We start from the raw sequence: 18,890 nt of genomic DNA on the forward strand, positions 1-18,890 counted from the left end.
AAAAGTTCTTACCTTCATGGAGTTTACCTTTTGGTTAATTGTTGTGAAAAAATAATATGACTTCATTTAATCAATAACCTAGACCTGAAACAGTGTTGATAATTTTTTGTCCTTAGAAGTGATTAGTTCTAAACACAATAATAAAACTGTTTTACTTTTTATTCTGTATCTTTTATTAACTTTTTCACTAGGTTCATTTAATAATGGATACTGTTGTCTCAGACAGAGGTTTGTTTGGTTTTTAAAATCTTTTTATAGTGCATTATTTTAACAAAAATTTTCTTTTGTTATGTATTTGTATGTATAAACATTAAGTATAAATGTTATATATAACCCTACAGAGATGGAATTTTAAACAAAATCTTCAACTTTGTCCTGATATCCTCTGCTGTCTGAATATTTTTTTTTTAATATCAAGAATGTCATTATTAATACGTTTTTGCTTTTGCATTCTTTCTGAGGGATCCTTTTAAAATGATATGCCTAGACTTCTGATTGCATTTACAGATAATATGTAACAGTGTTTCAGTTGAATTATTTTTAAGAATGAATTTCCTATCCAAAGTAGTTTAAATGCATTCCAGCAGCTTAATAATATACAAATAGAGGCAACTAGTCTTGCATCTGTTCCTTAAGCAGATAGCAGAATAACTGAATAGTTGTTCAACAGCTGGGGAAAAATTTTAAATGTGATGTATTTTTATGTTCTACAAGGTCAGTGATTAGATATTTCTCACTTATTAATTGGACATTTGTTAAGTAAATAGTACTTATCTATTAACTTTTCTTTATCTACAGCAAACAAAAGTATAACATATGCTATATGTTATTCTAATATCTGTCACATAATCTGATAGTTAATGATATCAGCATTATCAAGATTTCTTTAGTACTTTATATTCTAAGACATTTACTGACCATCTTTGTAATTGTTCTAATTTATGTATTAATATGTTCATCTATTTCCTCTTTTTAAGGCAAAAGGGCTTACACTTGTTCTTATGCTTTTCTTTCAGAATGACCGAGTTCAAATTAAATTTAGGAAGTGGTAGTTAATAGTTGCTTCATATAAAATTTAGAAAATTCACTGCAGCAAAAAGGAAATTTCATGTCAGCATAAGGAAAAATAGCTGTAATCTCTAGAGATAGACCAAAGTTGTTATGGTTATATTCTTCTAGTGTTTATCCATGCCTATATATATAAAGTTAATAAAATTTAAGGTAGATATAATTGTTGAAGGCTATGAGCCTGAGGCCTCTCTTATCTTTGTTAAAAAAGATGCACATAATTTTCCTCTTACTACTGCTGTGTCATAAACAATTATTAATAATGATTTACATTAATATTTTAATATTAATAATGGTTTACATTAGTATTATTTTAATTAATCCAGTATTGGCCAAAGTGTGTAATCTATACTTCTGATTTAGATAGTGATGAGATATTTTAGGTGATATGTTGTTGATCTAGTATTAAACAAATAACAGTAGATAGTAGTGTTTAAAAAAAAAAAGGTTAACTACTTTGCAGGTTTCTTTAAGTCTATCTGCCTTATGACAAGCCAAAAGTCTGTCTGGTACTAATAGATTCTTAGCACCCCTCTACCATGTGTCTGTTTCTCTTAGAACCTTCAGCAATGTCTAGCTAAAATTTTAATAATATAGTTTTATATTTTATTGTATTCATTTTTGTTTTTTTTTTTTAACTCAAATGACATTGTTTTTTATGTCAAGGATTCAAAGTCTCCTTTTAAAATAAATCTGAATAAGAAAAATACACTAAAAAAAAAAAGAAAGAAAAATACACTAGTTAAACATATTAAGTAAATGGTAAGTCTGGGTGACAACTGGAATATGGTATGCAAATGGTTAAGGGCTGGGAGGCACTATTGTTTGATACAATAATATTGATAAAAATATCTATAATTTTTCCCACTATAAATAAGGCTACATTGATCATTTGTATAGCTAAAGCTTTTTGCATGAAATAATTACATTTACTAGAATATGTAATTAGAATGTGCAGAAATTCCATAGAGTAAATGCATTTAGATTTCCTGTGTTTTCATATAATCTCATATGCAGAGATTATAGTTTTACTGAACAATGAATGAGGGCACCTGTTTTTTGTTCTTTTTATTCTCCCCAACTCTGGGCTAATTTCTTTCTTTAGACATGATATTTTCAGTTCTTCTCAATATTTGAATAGCATTCATTCAGAAATACCTGGTTTCTTTGCAATTCAGCAGTCATTCTTATATTAAAGACAGTATCCATTGTCCTTTATTTTATCATTATTTTAGTGATGGGTTTATCCTTTAAAGAAAATGACTCCAAAGCTACTTTTTTCTTAGTGGTGATAAAGAAAACTTATCTTTGACAATAATGATTTTTTTTTTTTTTTTTCTGTAGCTTGCCCAGTTTCGACAAAGGAAAGCTCAGTCTGATGGGCAGAATCCTAAGAAGCAGAAAAAAAAGAGAAAAACTTCAAGCAGTAAACATGACATGTCAGCATACCATGCTGTAAACATTGAGCAATCACAGAGTGATGAGACGTTTGTAAATAATTCTCAGAGATCAGGAACGGCCGTGCCTCCTGAATCCACAATAACGAGAGCTCTACACAGTGGAGAAATAGTTAAATGTGACCAGGTCTTCTCTGTTGAAGTAAGTATTCATCTCGATTTTTAAATAGTAGCATTCTAAGTATAAAGTTATTGTAATAACATCACTCATTAGTATCCCATGTGGTTTTTGTGAGCTTGATTCAACACACATTTATTGAGCAACTGTAATACTCCAAAGATTGAGCACAGAGGATACAAAGATAAATACGACAGTCTCTGTACTTTAGGAAGGTCAGTCTAGTGGGGAAGGTAGACGTAAGACAGGTTAAATAGTCTGATGAGAGCTGTGCTAACAGCAATGCATATGGTGCCCTAAAGTGCCATGATTTGGGGGAATCCCCAAATTGGTCTTGTGTGTGTTACTTGGGAAAGTTTCCTGGAAGAGATAATAGAACCAGGTCTTGAAGTGTAAGTTAAAATTAGCTAGAGGCAAAGAAGTAGGACAGACAACCTCTGTGCTAAAGAATCAGCATTCTCAAAGACATGAAACAGTGTGATGTGTCTTGGAAGCCTTAAGTAGTTGAGTTTTAAATGGATATCCAAGTGACCCCGATAGGGTGGTGGTAAAGGTGAAGCACCTGGCCCATAGGAAGTTTTCCTCAATAAATGCTAATTTCCTTCCCCCCATTAATGGTGGAATTTCCAAGAATAAGGAGATGAGGGAGAGGTTAAGAGTGGATTGGGTGGTGGGTGGAATGGCGGTACTCCAACTAAGACCGAGCTTAGAGAACTATGGGATGCTTAGGAGGAAGAGTGTTGGCCAAGGCACATGACGATTATAGTGTGGGTTGTGCGCTGGCATGCTTAGCTGGAAATAGGGTTTAGATGTATAGGCTTCTGTCAAGAGTCAGAGATGTCATAGAGATTTGCTGTTCATCATAGAAGTGGATCTTACTGAGCTTTTCCTGCTTCGAGTTTTTTGAGCATTTTGGATACATAGATGAATGTTTTTCATCATATTTGGGAAGTTTTCAGTCATTATACCTTCAAATACTCTTTCTCACGCCTTCTCCTTCTGTGTCTCCATTATGCATATGTTAGTACGTTTGGTATTGCTGCCCAGATCTTTGATGATCTATTCTCTTTATTTATCTAAACTGTTGCGTCGGGTCGTGGTTGCATCACGCAGGCTTTCTCCCTGTGGCACGCAGGCTCTCCAGTTGCGTCGCACAGACTCCAGGGTGCACGGGCATGGTTGCCTCACAGCATGTGGGATCTCAGTTTCCCTGACCAGGGACTGAACCCATGTCCCCTCCATTGCAAGGCAGATTCTTAACCGCTGGACCACCAGGGAAGTCCTTGTTCTTTTTTTTTTTAATTCTTTTTTTCCCTCAAACTGGGTAATTTCAGTTGAACTTTTTTGAAATTTGCTGATTCTTCTTCCTCCTCAGATCTGCTGGTAAACCCCTGTAGTGAATTTTACATTTCAGTTATTTTACTTTTAACTTCAGAATTTGATTGTTTTTATATATGTTCTTTTTTCTTTAATATTCCCTATTTAGTGAGGCATTGTTCTTATAATTTTCTTTAGTTTTTTAGGCATTGTTTCCTCCATTTATGTGACTTAAGAAATATGTAACTTAAAATCTTTGTCTAATAAGTACAATATTTATGTTTCCTTAGGGACAGTTTCTACCGACTACTGTTTTTCTTGGGTATGGCCCATATTTTCCTTTTTCTGTATAATTTTTTGTTGAAGTCTGGATCTTTTATGTAATAAAATATGACAACTGTGGTGCTTGATTTGATTTGAAGAATATTTTCATTTTCTGCCAGACAAATCAATACCTGGGCCCTTCTCTGGAATTTTAGCATTTCAAGTACAGAGTGTCTTGCTCACCATTGTATCCTCAGTAGCACAGTTTTTAGTACACAATATGTGGCTCTGATGGTAAAGCATCTTCCTGCGATGCAGGAGACCTGGGTTCAATCCCCGGGTTAGGGAAATCCCCTGGAGAAGGAAATGGCAATCCACTCCAGTACTCTTGCCTGGAAAATCCCATGGTTGGAGGAGCCTGATAGGTAACAGTCCATGGGGTTGCAAAGAGTCGGACACGACTGAGCGACTTCACTTTCATGCATTTAATCAGTAGTCCATTTAAAAGACTTTAGTGAGTGAACAAACCAAGAGGGCATACATCATGAAAGTATATTAGATTTAAAAGAGGGCCATGTACGTCATTTACAGGATTTTAGAATAGGAGTAAGCTTCTTATTTCTGTTCCTGGCATCAGTTACTACATCAGTGAGGAGATGGACTTGAAACTTGGTCTTGAGAGCTGAGTACACTTTCTCTACGTGTAGGTGAGAAGGGAGACAGTGATGCTTCATATTTGGTTGTTTATGGGTTTTGGTTTCTTTGGTTGTTTAGTTTTGTTTTTTGTGTGTTTTTTTGGGGGGGGTCATTGGACAGGTACTTTGTTATCTTTCCCCATTTTGAAGGAATACTCTTCAGACTTCACTGTGTATACAGATCATGTGTGCGATCTTTTTAAAATACAGATTTCTAATTCAGCAAGTCTGGGTGGAACCCATGAGTCAAATTTTTTTTTAATTGAAATATAACTAATTTACAATGTTGTGTAGTTTCTGGTGTACAGCAAAGTGATTCAGTTATACATATATATATTTAGGTACACTTTTTAAGATCTTTTCCACTGTGGTTTATTACAAGGTATAAAATATAGCTCTGTGTGCTACACAGTAGCACCTGTTTTTTATCTATTTATATATAGTAGATTGTATCTGCTAATCTCAAACTTGTAATCTCTCTCTCCTGCCTTCTTTGGTAACCATGTTTGTTTTCTGTGTTTACGAGTTTGCTTCTGTTTTGTAAATAGGTTCATTTATGTCATTTTTAAAGTGGTATCGTATGATTTTTGTCTTTCTCTGATTTACTTCTTTTGGTATGATAATCTCGAGGTCCATCCATGTTGCTGCACATGGTATTTCATTTTTTTATGGTTGAGTAATACTCTGTGTTCTGTGCCTGTGTGTGTATATCAAATTCTTTATCCATTCTTCTGTCGATGGACACTTAGGCTGTCTCTGTGTCTTGGCTGTTGTAAGTAGTGCTGCTGTGAACATCAGGGATGCATGTGTCTTTCAGAATTAGAGTTTTCTTCAGATATGATCCGAGAGTGTGATTGCTGGATCATATGGTAATCACCTGAAGTCTTATGTTGGCTATGGGTTTGTCATAAATAGCTTTGATTATGTTGACATCTGTTCCCTTTATACCAACTTTGATAAGAGTTTTTATGATAAATGGATATTGCACAAAAATAAACTCAAAATGGATAAAAGACCCTGAATATTAGACTGGATAGTATAAAACTGAGGAAAATGTAGGCAGAAACTGACATAAATTGTAGCGATCTTTTTCGATCTGTTTCCTAGAGGAATGGACATAAAAGCAAAAATAAGCAAATGGGACCTAATTAAGCACAGGAGTTTTTGCACAGCAAAGGAAACCATAAACAAAACAAAAAGACAAAATACAGAATGGGAGAAAATATTTGTAAATAATGTGACCAATAAGGGATTAATGTCCAAAATTTATAAACAGCTTTCTGCTCAATATCAAAAACACAAACCAATTGAAAGCTAGGCAAAGGACTAAATAGACACTTCTCCAAAGAAGATACACACATGGCTAAGAGGCACCTGAAAGGATGCTCAGCATCACTAATTATTAGAGGATGTAAGTCAAAACTATAGTAAGATATCCCCTCATACCAGTCAGAAGATAGCAAATTATAATCACTAAGTCTGTGAATCTGCTTCTGTTTTGTAAGTAATTTATTTATATCATTATTTTTTAGGTTCTACATAAGAGTGACATCATATGTTATTTGTCTTTATCTAACTTCATTTAGTATAATAATCTCCAGGTCCATCAGTGTTGGCATAGAGGGCATTATTTCTTCTTATTGATTGGGTAATATTCCATTACATATATGTACTTTATTTTCTTGGGTTCCAAAATCACCGCAGATGGTGACTGCAGCCATGAAATTAAAAGACACTTGCTCCTTGGAAGAAAAATTATGACCAACCTACACAGCATATTAAAAAGCAGAGACATTACTTTGCCAACAAAGGTCCGTCTAGTCAAAGCTGTGGTTTTTCCAGCGGTCATGTATGCATATGAGAGTTGGACTATAAAGAAAGCTGAGCACAGAAGAAATGATGCTTGTGAACTGTGGTGTTGGAGAAGACTCTTGAGAGTCCCTTGGACTGCAGGGAGATCTAACCAGTCCATCCTAAAGGAAATCAGTCCTGAATATTCATTGGAAGGACTGATGCTGAAGCTGAAAATCCAATACTTTGGCCACCTCATGTGAAGAACTGACTCATTGGAAAAGACCCTGATGCTGGAAAAGATTGAAGGTGGGAGGAGAAGGGGATGACAGAGGATGAGATGGTTGGATGGCATCACTGACTCGATGGACATGAGCTTGAGCAAGCTCTGGGAGTTGGTGATGAACAGGGAAGCCTGGCGTGCTGTATGTAGTCCATGGGGTCGCAAAGAGTTGGACACAAAGATCACTGCAGATGGTGACTGCAGCCATGAAATTAAAAGACGCTTACTCCTTGGAATTAAAGTTATGACCAACCTAGATAGCATATTCAAAAGCAGAGACATTACTTTGCCAACAAAGGTCCGTCTAGTCAAGGCTATGGTTTTTCCAGTGGTCATGTATGGATGTGAGAGTTGGATTGTGAAGAAAGCTGAGCGCCGAAGAATTGATGCTTTTGAACTGTGGTGTTGGAGAAGACTCTTGAGAGTCCCTTGGACTGCAAGGAGATCCAACCAGTCCATCCTAAAGGAGATCAGTCCTGGGTGTTCATTGGAAGGACTGATGCTAAAGCTGAAACTCCCAATACTTTGGCCACCTGATGCAAAGAGCTGACTCATTGGAAAAGACTCTGATGCTGGGACGGATTGGGGGCAGGAGGAGAAGGGGATGACAGAGGATGAGATGTCTGGATGGCATCACCGACTCAATGGACATGTGTTTGGTTAGACTCTGGGAGTTGGTGATGGACAGGGAGGCCTGATGTGCTGCGGTTCATGGGGTTGCAAAGAGTCAGACACAACTGAGCAACTGAACTGAATTTAGCGACTGAACTGACTGACCAGGTCCTCTTTATTCATTCCTCTGTCAGTGGACATTTAGGTTGCTTCCATGTCTTGGCTGTTGTCACTGCAGTGAACATTGGAGCGCATGTATGCTTTGAGCCATGGTTTTCTGCAGTTATATGCTCAGAAGTGGTATTACTGGATCTTACGGTAGCTCTATTTTTAATTTTTTAAGGAGCCTCCATATGATTCTCCATAGTATCTACCAATTTACTTTTTCCCATAAACTGTGTAGGAGGGTTCCCGTTTCTCCACACACTCTGCTACATTTTTTGTTTGTACACTTTGTGATGATGGCCATTCTGACTGGTGTGAGGGGAAGGAATAGATAGAGAGTTTGGGATGGACGTGTACACTCTACTACATTTAAAATAGATAACCAACAAGGACCTACGGTATAGCACAGGGACCTCTGCTCAGTATTCTCTAATAACCTAAATGGGAAAGAACTTGAGAAAGAATGGATGCGTTGGTTTGTATTAATATAACTGAATCACTTTGCTGTATATCTGAAACTAATACAACATTGTTAGTCAACTATAATCCAATATAAAATAATCAAAAATTTAAAAAACAGAATGGATGTTGATTTATATCAAATGCTTTTTCTGCATCTGTTGAGATGATCATACGTATTTTGTCTCTTTTCTGTCATGTGGTGTATCACATTAATTGATTTGCGTCTGTTGAACCATCCTTGTGAACCTGGGATGAATCCAAATTAAACATGGTGCATGGTCCTTTTTAATGTGTTAGTGGGTTTGGTTTGGTTGTTTTGTTGAAAATTTTAAAATTTATATTCATCAAAGGTCAGTTCAGTTCAGTCGCTCAGTCATGTCTGACTCTTCGTGACCCCATGGGCTGAAGCACGCCAGACCTCCCTGTACGTCGCCAACTCCCGGAGCCCACCCAAACTCATGTCCATTGAGTCGGTGATGCCATCCAACCATCTCATCCTCTGCCGTCCCCTTCTCCTCCTGCCCTCAATCTTTCCCAGCATCAGGGTCTTTATAAATGAGTCAGTTCTTCACATCACGTGGCCAGAGTATTGGAGTTTCAGCTTTAGCATGAGTCCTTCCAATGAATATTCAGGACTGATTTCCTTTAGGATGGACTGGTTGGATCTCTTTGAAGTCCAAGGGCCTCTGTCCCTCATCCAGGGTTACCATGTGTCTTAGTACGTGGTCTGTCCTAGAGAGTGCTTATATGTGCTTAAAAAAGAATGTTTATTTTCGAGATGTAATGTCCAGAAAATATCAGTTAAGTCTACTTGTTCTGCTGTGTCGTTTATGATGTCTATTGTGTTTTTATTTTCTGCCTGGAAGACCTGTCCATTGATGTCAGTGGGGCATTAAAGTCTCCTATTATTATATTCCGCCAGTTTCTCCCTTTATGTCTGTTAATATTTGTTCTATTTATTTCATTGCTCCTATATTGAGTGCAGGTATGGTTTGTATTTGTTGAATGAAAAAAGGAAATATCTAGGTCTCTTTTTTCACTTGTAAAATTAGATTCTTAGACAGTGAAAGCAGGGAATATTTGGGTTTTCTCCTTGACTCCTCTTAGTACTTCTAAGCTGAGGGAAGCTTGGAAAAGACACTCACTTCTTCCCCAAATACCAGGGATAGGAGGATGAAGCAGAAATGTTTAAAAATTTTTTGTAATCTGCAACAGTGTTAATAACAACAGAAGTTAGTAATTTTCTTCAAGTTGTTACTATTTTTCTAGCACCAAGTTTGATGATTCTTTATCTTAAAGAAATTGAACTTTTTTAAGTAATAATTTAGAACTATTTTATTTAAAAGAAGTATAGGAATTAGAAGGATGATCTTATTTGGTCCTCTTTCCTTAGAAGTGATTTGTAGTATGTGAAAAACCTGTGTGAAAGTCCATCTTGGTACTTTTATACTTAGAAAATTGTCTAGTCATACATTTTAGATGTTATTTAGCCATAGTGATTCATAATCAGAGTAGACTTTTTAAAAATGGAGTATTTTTTTCTTGGTTTTTAGTGATATTTTTGAGTTTTCTATAATAAGTTACCAATAGTAATGGGCTAATAAAGTACAGTATTTGGAAGGGGAGTTTTAGAAAGACCTTAAATAATCAGTTTTTGCTTTCTTTTTTAGCCGGAAAGTGAAATTTCAACCACAGCAGATGATTATAGTTCAGAGGTAAGAATAAGTAGCATTGTGATTAACATTTTATATTTTTAAAAATTATTGATTATTAGTTTTTTATTACTTACAACTTACAACAACCACATGTTTCTATTATTTTATAAATATAATAAAAACTAGCATAGTATGATGTAAATAACCTGGAGAAGTTGAAGTTTATGTTTTTCTGACTTCTTTTTTCAGATTATCAATTAAAGTCTTAAATCTCTTTGAGTAACGTGGTCCTTAATTAGATGGAGACCTTGTTTTAGTTTCTAGGAAAGTGTTTGAAATTGGGTTTTGTTATAAGGTTATAATTAACACAGTAAACCTTTTATAATATAGGCTATTGTATTTTGTGTAATGTTATTTTACAAATGCTTGAATTCTAGTTAATTATGTAAAACCATTTATTGAAATTAATGTTGAAATAGTGACTTTTAGGTGATAAAGGCTAATGTGGGCATTGGGCACTTTAGGAGATACTTTCCTTATGTGTTAAATAAATGTGCTGTTTATCTTTTTCCTTTAGACATGAATGTCATTTATTTTTGGTCCAAGATTTGAGGACATGGAAAACTTTTCTTACTGTGAATGGTTGAACAACTCAGTATATTCTATAAGTTTTCTTTGAATGTATTTATTTGATAATTGCTCTACAGAATTTTGTTGTTTTCTGTCAAACCTCGTATAAGTTTTGATTTATCGTAGTTGTCTAACAGAAAAAAAAAAAACTTCATGTTCTTAAATGAACTTAATACTATTTTGGATTTCTAATGGGAGTAAGAACTGTTAGATTTCAAAAGTTTAAGGTGATTGAAAGCTGGGAATATATTTATTAGTGATTCTCATCAGGAAAATAATTAACCAATGTTAAATACATAAATTATTTCCTAATTTAAGCTACATAAAATTGCCTTTATGGGTAATATCTCAGTTTTAAATTACAGGTTGCAATTCAGAGAATCTGCCCTGTGACTTTAAATATGGATCTTAGATATGAAAACATTGCTTTTCTCTTCTATAGTAACTTACTTCTTAGAGCTTCTCAATTGAAAGTTTAAGATGGTTTGATGCTTGAACCAGAGGAGACTTTGGGGCAGTCTACGATTCCACAAAGTGCATTTTTTCTTTAGCAGTTCAGTTCAGTCATTCAGTTGTGTCTTTTGCGACCCCATGGACTGCAGCACACCAGGCCTCCCTGTCCATCACCAACTCCCGGAGTTTACCCAAACTCATGTCCATTGAGTTGGTGATGCCATCCAACCATCTCATCCTTGGCCGTCCCCTTCTCCTCCTGCCTTCAATCTTTCCCAACCTCAGGGTCTTTTCAAATGAGTCAGCTCTTCACATCAGGTGGCCAAAGTATTGGAGTTTCAGCTTCAACATCAGTCCTTCCAGTGAATATTCAGGACTGATCTCCTTTTGGATGCACTGGTTGGACCTCCTTACAGTCCAGGGGACTCTCAAGAGTCTTCTCCAACACCACAGTTCACAAGCATCATTTCTTCAGCGCTCAGCTTTCTTTATGGTCCACCTTGAACATCCATACATGACTACTGGAAAAACCATAGCCTTGACTAGATGGACCTTTGTTGGCAAAGTAGTGTCTCTGCTTTTGAATATGCTGTGTAGGTTGGTCATAACTTTTCTTCCAAGGAGTAAGCGTCTTTTAATTTCAAATTTCATGGTTGCAGTCACCATCTGCACTGATTTTGGAGCCCCCAGAAATAAAGTCTGCCACTGTTTCCCCATCTATTTGCCATGAAGTGATGGGACTGGATGCCATGATCTTAGTTTTCTGAATGTCGAGCTTTAAGCCAACTTTTTCACTCTCCTGTTTCACTTTGATCAAGAGGCTCTTTTGAATTCTTCAGAAAGTTCTTCTTCACTTTCTGCCATAAGGGTGGTGTCATCTGCATATCTGAGGTTATTGCTGTTTCTCCTGGCAATCTTGATTCCAGCTTGTGCTTCATCCAGCCCAGCATTTCTCATGATGTACTCTGCATATACATTAAATAAACAGGGTGACAATATACAGCCTTGATGTACTCCTTTCCTGATTTGGAACCAGTCTGTTGTTCCATGTCCAGTTCTAACTGTTGCTTCCTGACTTGCATACAGATTTCTTAAGAGGCAGGTCAGGTGGTCTGGTATTCCCATGTCTTTCAAAATTTTCCACAGTTTATTGTGATCCACACAGTCAAAGGCTTTGACATAGTCAATAAAGCAGAAATAGATGTTTTTCTGGAACTCTCTTGCTTTTTCTATGATCCAGTGTATGTTGGCAATTTGATCTCTGGTTCCTTTGCCTTTTCTAAATCCAGCTTGAACATCTGGAAGTTCACGGTTCACATATTGCTGAAGCCTGGCTTGGAGAATTTTGAGTATTACTTTACTAGCATGTGAGATGAGTGCAACTGTGCAGTAGTTTGAGCATTCTTTGGCATTGCTTTTCTTTGGGATTGGAATGAAAACTGACCTTTTCCACTCCTGTGGCCACTGCTGAGTTTTCCAGATTTGTTGGCATATTGAGTGCAGCATTTTCACAGCATTATCTTTCAGGATTTGAAATAGCTCAACTGGAATTCCATCACCTCCACTAGCTTTGTTGTGTGATGCTTCCTAAGGTCCACTTGACTTCACATTCCAGGATGTCTGGGTCTAGGAGAGTGATCACACCATTGTGATTATCTGGGTTGTGAAGATCTTTTTTGTACAGTTCTTCTGTGTATTCTTGCCACCTCTTCTTAATATCTTCTGCTTCTGTTAGGTCCCTACCATTTCTGTCCTTTATTGAGCCCATCTTTGCATGAAATGTTCCCTTGGTATCTCTAATTTTCTTGAAGAGATCTCTAGTCTTTCCCATCCTATTGTTCTCTATTTCTTTACATTGATTGCTGAGGAAGGCTTTCTTATCTCTCCTTGCCATTCTTTGGAACTCTGCATTCAGATGGGTATATCTTTCCTTTCACTTCTCTTCTTTTCACAGCTATCTGTAATGCCTCCTCAGACAGCCATTTTGCTTTTTCGCATTTCTTTTTCTTAGGGATGGTCTTTATCCCTGTCTCCTGTACATTGTCATGAACCTCCATCCATAGTTCATCAGGCACTCTGTCTATCAGATCTAGTCCCTTAAATCTATTTCTCACTTCTACTGTATAATCATAAGGGATTTGATTTAGGTCATGTAGAATGGTCTAGTAGTTTTCCCTACTTCTTCAGTTTAAGTCTGAATTTGCCAATAAGGAGTTCATGATCTGAGCCACAGTTAGCTCCCAGTCTTGTTTTTGTTGACTGTGTGGTGCTTTTCCATCTTTGGCTGCAAAGAATATAATCACTCTGATTTTGGTGTTGGCCATCTGGTGATGTCCATGTGTAGAGTCTTCTCTTGTGTTGTTGGAAGATGGTGTTTGCTATGACCCGTGTGTTCTTGGAAAAACTCTATTAGCCTTTGCCCTGCTTCATTATGTACTCCAAGGCCAAATTTACGTGTTACTCCAGGTGTTTCTTGACTTCCTGCTTTTGCATTCTAGTCCCCTATAATGAAAAGGACATCTTTTTTGGGTGTTAATTCTAAAAGGTCTTGTAGGTCTTCATAGAACCGTTCAACTTCAGCTTCTTTAGCATTATTGATTGGGGCATAGACTTGGATTACAGTGATACTGAATGGTTTGCCTTGGAAACAAATAGAGATCATTCTGTCATTTTTGAGATTGCATCCAAATATTGCATTTTGGACTTTTTTGTTGACTGTGAGGGCCACTCCATTTCTTCTAAGGGATTCTTGCCCACTGTAGTAGATATAATGGTCATCTGAGTTAAATTCACCCATTCCAGTCCATTGTAGTTCTCTGATTCCTTAAATGTTGATGTTCACCCTTGGCATCTCCTGTTTGACCACTTCAAATTTGCCTTGATTCATGGACCTAACATTCCAGGTTCCTATGCAATATTGCTCTTTACAGCATCAGACCTTACTTCCATCACCAGTCATATCCACAACAGGGTGTTGTTTTTTCTTTTTACCAAAGTGAATTTTTTATAATCCAAGTCATGACAGATCTGACCATCTAATACATGCCTGTGAAATTTGTTTAAAATTTGTATAGCCATTTTCTCATATTGGGATAAGAAAATAAAATTTAACTTTTTTTAATATAGATTCAAAACCAAAGACATCAAAAATGTCATTTTCATGTTCTTTATGAAAATCTAAATTAATAATATTGGAAATTCTTATTACTGTGAATTTTTGCCTAAATATTTTAGATTTTAAAAATTGGTGGGAATTATGATTAGGTCACGAAAAGTTTATTGAAACTATATCTGATAGCTAGTAAGTATGATGTGTTTCAAAGTTAAGTAAAAATAATTTTAAATGTAAGTCTTAGAGATAAAAGTTAGAATATACTGAGCATGTTTCAACAGTAAGAACTATATTTTACATACATATGTACATTATTTTATATATTTACATATGTATTCCATAGGGCTTCCCTAGTGGCTCAGATGGTAAAGAATCCACCTATAATGCGGGAGACCTGGGTTCAGTCCCTGAGTTGTGAAGATCCCCTGGAGGAGGGCATGGCAACCCACTCCAGTATTCTTGCCCGGGGAATCCCCATGAACTGAGGAGCCTGGCAGGCTGCAGTCCATGGGGTCACAAAGAGTCAGACACGACTGAGTGACTAAGCACACAGCACACAGGTATTACATATATATGTATAGTTATATACATGAATATACAGTTGCACTCATCTCCCATGCTAGTAGGGTCATACTTAAAATCTTGCATGCTAGGCTTCAGCAGTATGTGAACCAAAGAACTTCCAGATGTCCAAGCTGGGTTTAGAAAATGAGAGGAGCCAGAGATCAAGTTGCCAACATTCGCTGGATCATAGAGAAATCAGGTGAATTTCAGAAAAACGTCTACCTCTGTTTCATCAACTATACTAAAGCCTTTGACTGTGTGGATCATAGTAAACTGTGGACAGCTCTTAAAGAGATGGGAATACCATCCATCTTACCTGTCTCTTGAGAAACCTGTGTGCAGGTCAAGAAGCAACAGTTAGAACCGTGTATGGAACAACTGATTAATTCAGGATTGAGAAAGGAATATGACAGTGCTGTCTGCTGTCACCATGTTTATTTAACCTATACGCTGAGCACATCGTGAGAAATGCCTGGTTGGATGAGTTACAAGTTGGAGTCAAGATACGTGGGAGAAAGATCAACAACCTCAGATATGTGGATGATACCATTCTAATGGCAGAAAGCAAAGAGGAACTAAAGAGCCTCTTAATGAGGGTGAAGGAAAAGAGTGAAAGAGCCAGCTTAAAACTAAATATTAAAGAACTAGGATCATGGCATCCAGCCCCATTACTTCATGGCAAATGGAAGGGGAAAAGGGGAAACAGTAACCGATTTCCTCTTTGGTCTGTAAAATCACTGTGGATGGTGACTGTAGCCATGAAATCAGAAGACGATTGCTTCTTGGCAGGAAAGCTATGACAAACTTAGACAGTGTATTGAAAAGCAGAGACATCACTCTACTAACAAATGTCCATACAGTCAAGGCTATGATAGTCTTCCCGATGGTCACATATGGTTGTGAGAGCTGGACCGTAAAGAAGGCGGAGTGCTGAAGTATTGATGCCTTTGACTTGTGGTGCTGGAGGAGACTCTTGAGAGTCCCTTGGACTGCAAGGAGATCAAACCAATCAATTTTAAGGGAAATCAACCCTGAATATTCATTGGAAGGACTGATGCTGAAGCTCCAGTATTTTAGTCACCTGATGCGAACAGCCAACTCATTGGAAATATCCCTGATGTTGGGAAAGATTGAGAGCAGAAGAAGGGTGCATCAGAGGAGGAGATGGCTGGATGGTGTTGCTGATTCAGTGGTCGTGAACTTGGACAAACTTCAGGAGATGGTGAGGGACAGGGAGGCCTGACGTGCTGCAGTCGTGGGGTCTCAACGAGTGGGACACAACCATGTGACTGAACAAAAGCAATATACATGAATAATTGTGCACATAATATATACCAATTCATACATATATATTTTTTAAAACCAAATTTTCAGGAAAAGATACTTTTACTGTGTGACCAGTCCTCTGCTGCTTTTTCTGATGCTGACCACTAATAGTTTGAAAATAGTTTGAAAAATATTAGTGATTTAGAAGTTTACATTGAAAGATAATTATCAAATAATCTTTGACAGATTTGAATCATAATCCTTTTAATATTATCCATTTGGGGCCTCGATTCATAATGGATTATACTTTGAAAAACTTACATATTTTAATTTGTCTGTTAATACAGTAGAAAAATTCATGATCTGTGAAACATTTGATGATGTCATATCAAGATTGCTAAAATGGATACTGGCTTCAATCCATGATCCTCTGGACTAGTTTTGGGTCTCAAGCCAGTTGATTTAATTATATTGGATTGACCGAGATAGAATTTCAGGGAACTTCTAATCCATATTACGTGTGTTAGAAGACAGAAAAATCTTCATTAGTTCAGTTTTATAAACTAAGGAATACACAACATTGTCAGTAATCCCTAGCCGCATTAGGCATTACTGATACAACATGGTAAATTAAATGCATTTCAATAAAAAGTAAAAAATAAACAAACCAAGGAATAAATCTCGCATTATAATACTCTTCATATTAGAACTCTTAGAGATTACTTCTGAGTAATACCCCTCAAAAATGAAATTCCTTTCTAAGCAACACATAACTACAAATTACAGATTTGCAAAGTTTAATAATCTTGGCTGCTCTGGTTTGCATTTGATTAATTTTAAAATTTCAAAACTATATAGTTTTAATCATAAGACACAATTATGTTGTATTTTGTCTAAATATCATTGCATTTTTCTGCTGCATAGGGAAATAAGGTGATATAAAAAGGCAGGGGCTTTGGAGCCCAGAAAGTGTGTGTTCAGATTTCTGATCTCTGAGCTGTTTGAAGCTGGATACCTCACTTAAACTCTGAAATACAGCTTCCTTACCTGTAAAATGGTGGAAATAGTATCTATCTCACAGGGTTGTTGTGAGGGTTATTTGGTGATCTTAATGTTTGATACTTGAAAAACAATGAGCAAAAAAAATTTTTTTACAGTCCTTCAACGGAAGTATGCTTTTCTTCACACTAAGTTTGTAAGAAATGAATTTAACAAATTATTCTCAGAAGGATTTCAGATTCCAATTATATGTTTAATTAAAACTAGCTTGGAAATTTTGTTTTGTAGATATGGTATGTGCTTAACGTTCTTGACTTCTATGATTAGTATTCTCCTTGGCTTAAAAAATGGTTTCAGGTCTAGAAAGCATTAGTCAGATAGTTTTGTCCTATGACCTAAGATCTGTTCTGTATTAAAATATATTCAGTTATGTGTACTAGCGAAATCAGACTAAATGGAAAATACCCTTTTTACAAATTAATTCAAATTATACATAATCTTTTCAGTTCTTGGAGAAGGGACATTTCATATCTCAAATACCATGTTTACATAAAATATTTTTAGTGATACCCTTTGAGCAGGGTTATTTGGGAAAAGTCGGAAGTGCTACAGGCAATACATAGAGATAAAACAAGGAAATAAATACGCTTTGCTGTGTGTAGAAAGATGAAATAGTAGGAGAGCATACAGTCTCATTATGGATTTCATTATTCAAATTCCATTATTCAGTATTTCTTAACCAAGTCACCTACACGACTTACGACATTTTTGAAATAACTGACCGGGATTGGAGATATAGACTATAGCCAGCCATTGAGTAATGTGAACTTAGCCTTTCAACAGCCTTTCACCTTTGGCTTGGATTTCTTTCTTTCTTTTTTTTTAACTTCACCATTTTAAAAATTTTCTCCCTGCCTGCCTCTGCTCTGTTAAGGTATAATTTGTTTATTGAAGGTGTACAACGTGGTGCTTGATACTTAACTTTGAATGAATGATCTTAGCTGCCTTAGTTTCTTGGCTCTAATCCAAGAGTCAGCTAGGCACACTGAAGTCCTGTAATTTTTATGAACTTTCTGAACTATCAGATTCTTTTTTTTATTAAAACATCCATTATTTAAATTTTTGTACACATCAGATTAAGTATAAGAGTAAAGTATTAATCATTAATAAAAGATAAGTTATTCTGTTTTTGAACTGATGTTCACTGAAAAGTTTTTGTGTGAAGAACATAGTTACAAGATAAGAGTGATCTTTCCTCTGATTTTCTTCTGAATAGCAGTATTTTTAGGAAATGATACCCTATAGAACATTTTAAAATTTAGAATGCACCCTATGTACTTTCCCAAATCTTCAGGTTGTCTACACAGGTGGAGTAACTTGTGATTCAACAAGACTGTATTGGTATAACCTAAAGGTTAAATACTTTTGACAGATGCCACAGTGAAGAAGGACATTAAGAAAAGTTATTATTTTTTAGTTGCAGGAGTCTGTTCATCTAATCTTTGTGTTTCAAGTTATTAATGTACTTTCATATTATGGTTTATATAGTATTGCTTTAAAAGGCTATTGTAAGAGGATGAGACAAATGCTCTACCCTTTAGGTACCAGTGAAGTAATTATCTAGATTTAAAAACATAATAATTTATTGCTATTAATGATCCTCATATTCTGAGGAGTGTTTCTGTTTTAACTTTGAAATATAGTTTGTTTTAGTTTAGTTCTGGTGTATAATCTTTTATTACCCATTTACATGATACTAAATTTTTTAAAACTATTAATATTGACAGGATTTTTATATTTATTATAATAAGACAATTAAGTTTTGAAAACAGTCATGTAGTATTTTATGCATAGAAGCCAATGCATATGAGTAGCTCAAGTATAAAATGTGCTCAACTTACAGAAAATTTAGGCTGAGTGTTGGCTATGTAGTGTGTTTGTATATACAGTTAAAATAAATAGATAACTAATTTATGTAA

General features: G+C 35.9%; 1 protein-coding gene across 2 annotated transcripts in view; it reads left to right on the forward strand.

The window, feature by feature from the left end:
* Positions 1-18,890, forward strand: part of AKAP9 (A-kinase anchoring protein 9) — a 161,214-nt gene that overhangs the window by 21,588 nt on the left and 120,736 nt on the right. For both annotated transcript variants that reach the window (XM_070787145.1, XM_070787147.1), the window contains exons 2-3: positions 2,413-2,667; positions 9,903-9,947. In XM_070787145.1, coding sequence (XP_070643246.1) covers positions 2,413-2,667; positions 9,903-9,947 — 300 coding nt within the window. The remainder of the gene's footprint in view (positions 1-2,412; positions 2,668-9,902; positions 9,948-18,890) is intronic.

This window comes from Bos indicus, chromosome 4 (genome assembly GCF_029378745.1).
Source record: "Bos indicus isolate NIAB-ARS_2022 breed Sahiwal x Tharparkar chromosome 4, NIAB-ARS_B.indTharparkar_mat_pri_1.0, whole genome shotgun sequence".
Taxonomy (NCBI): Eukaryota; Metazoa; Chordata; class Mammalia; order Artiodactyla; family Bovidae; genus Bos; species Bos indicus.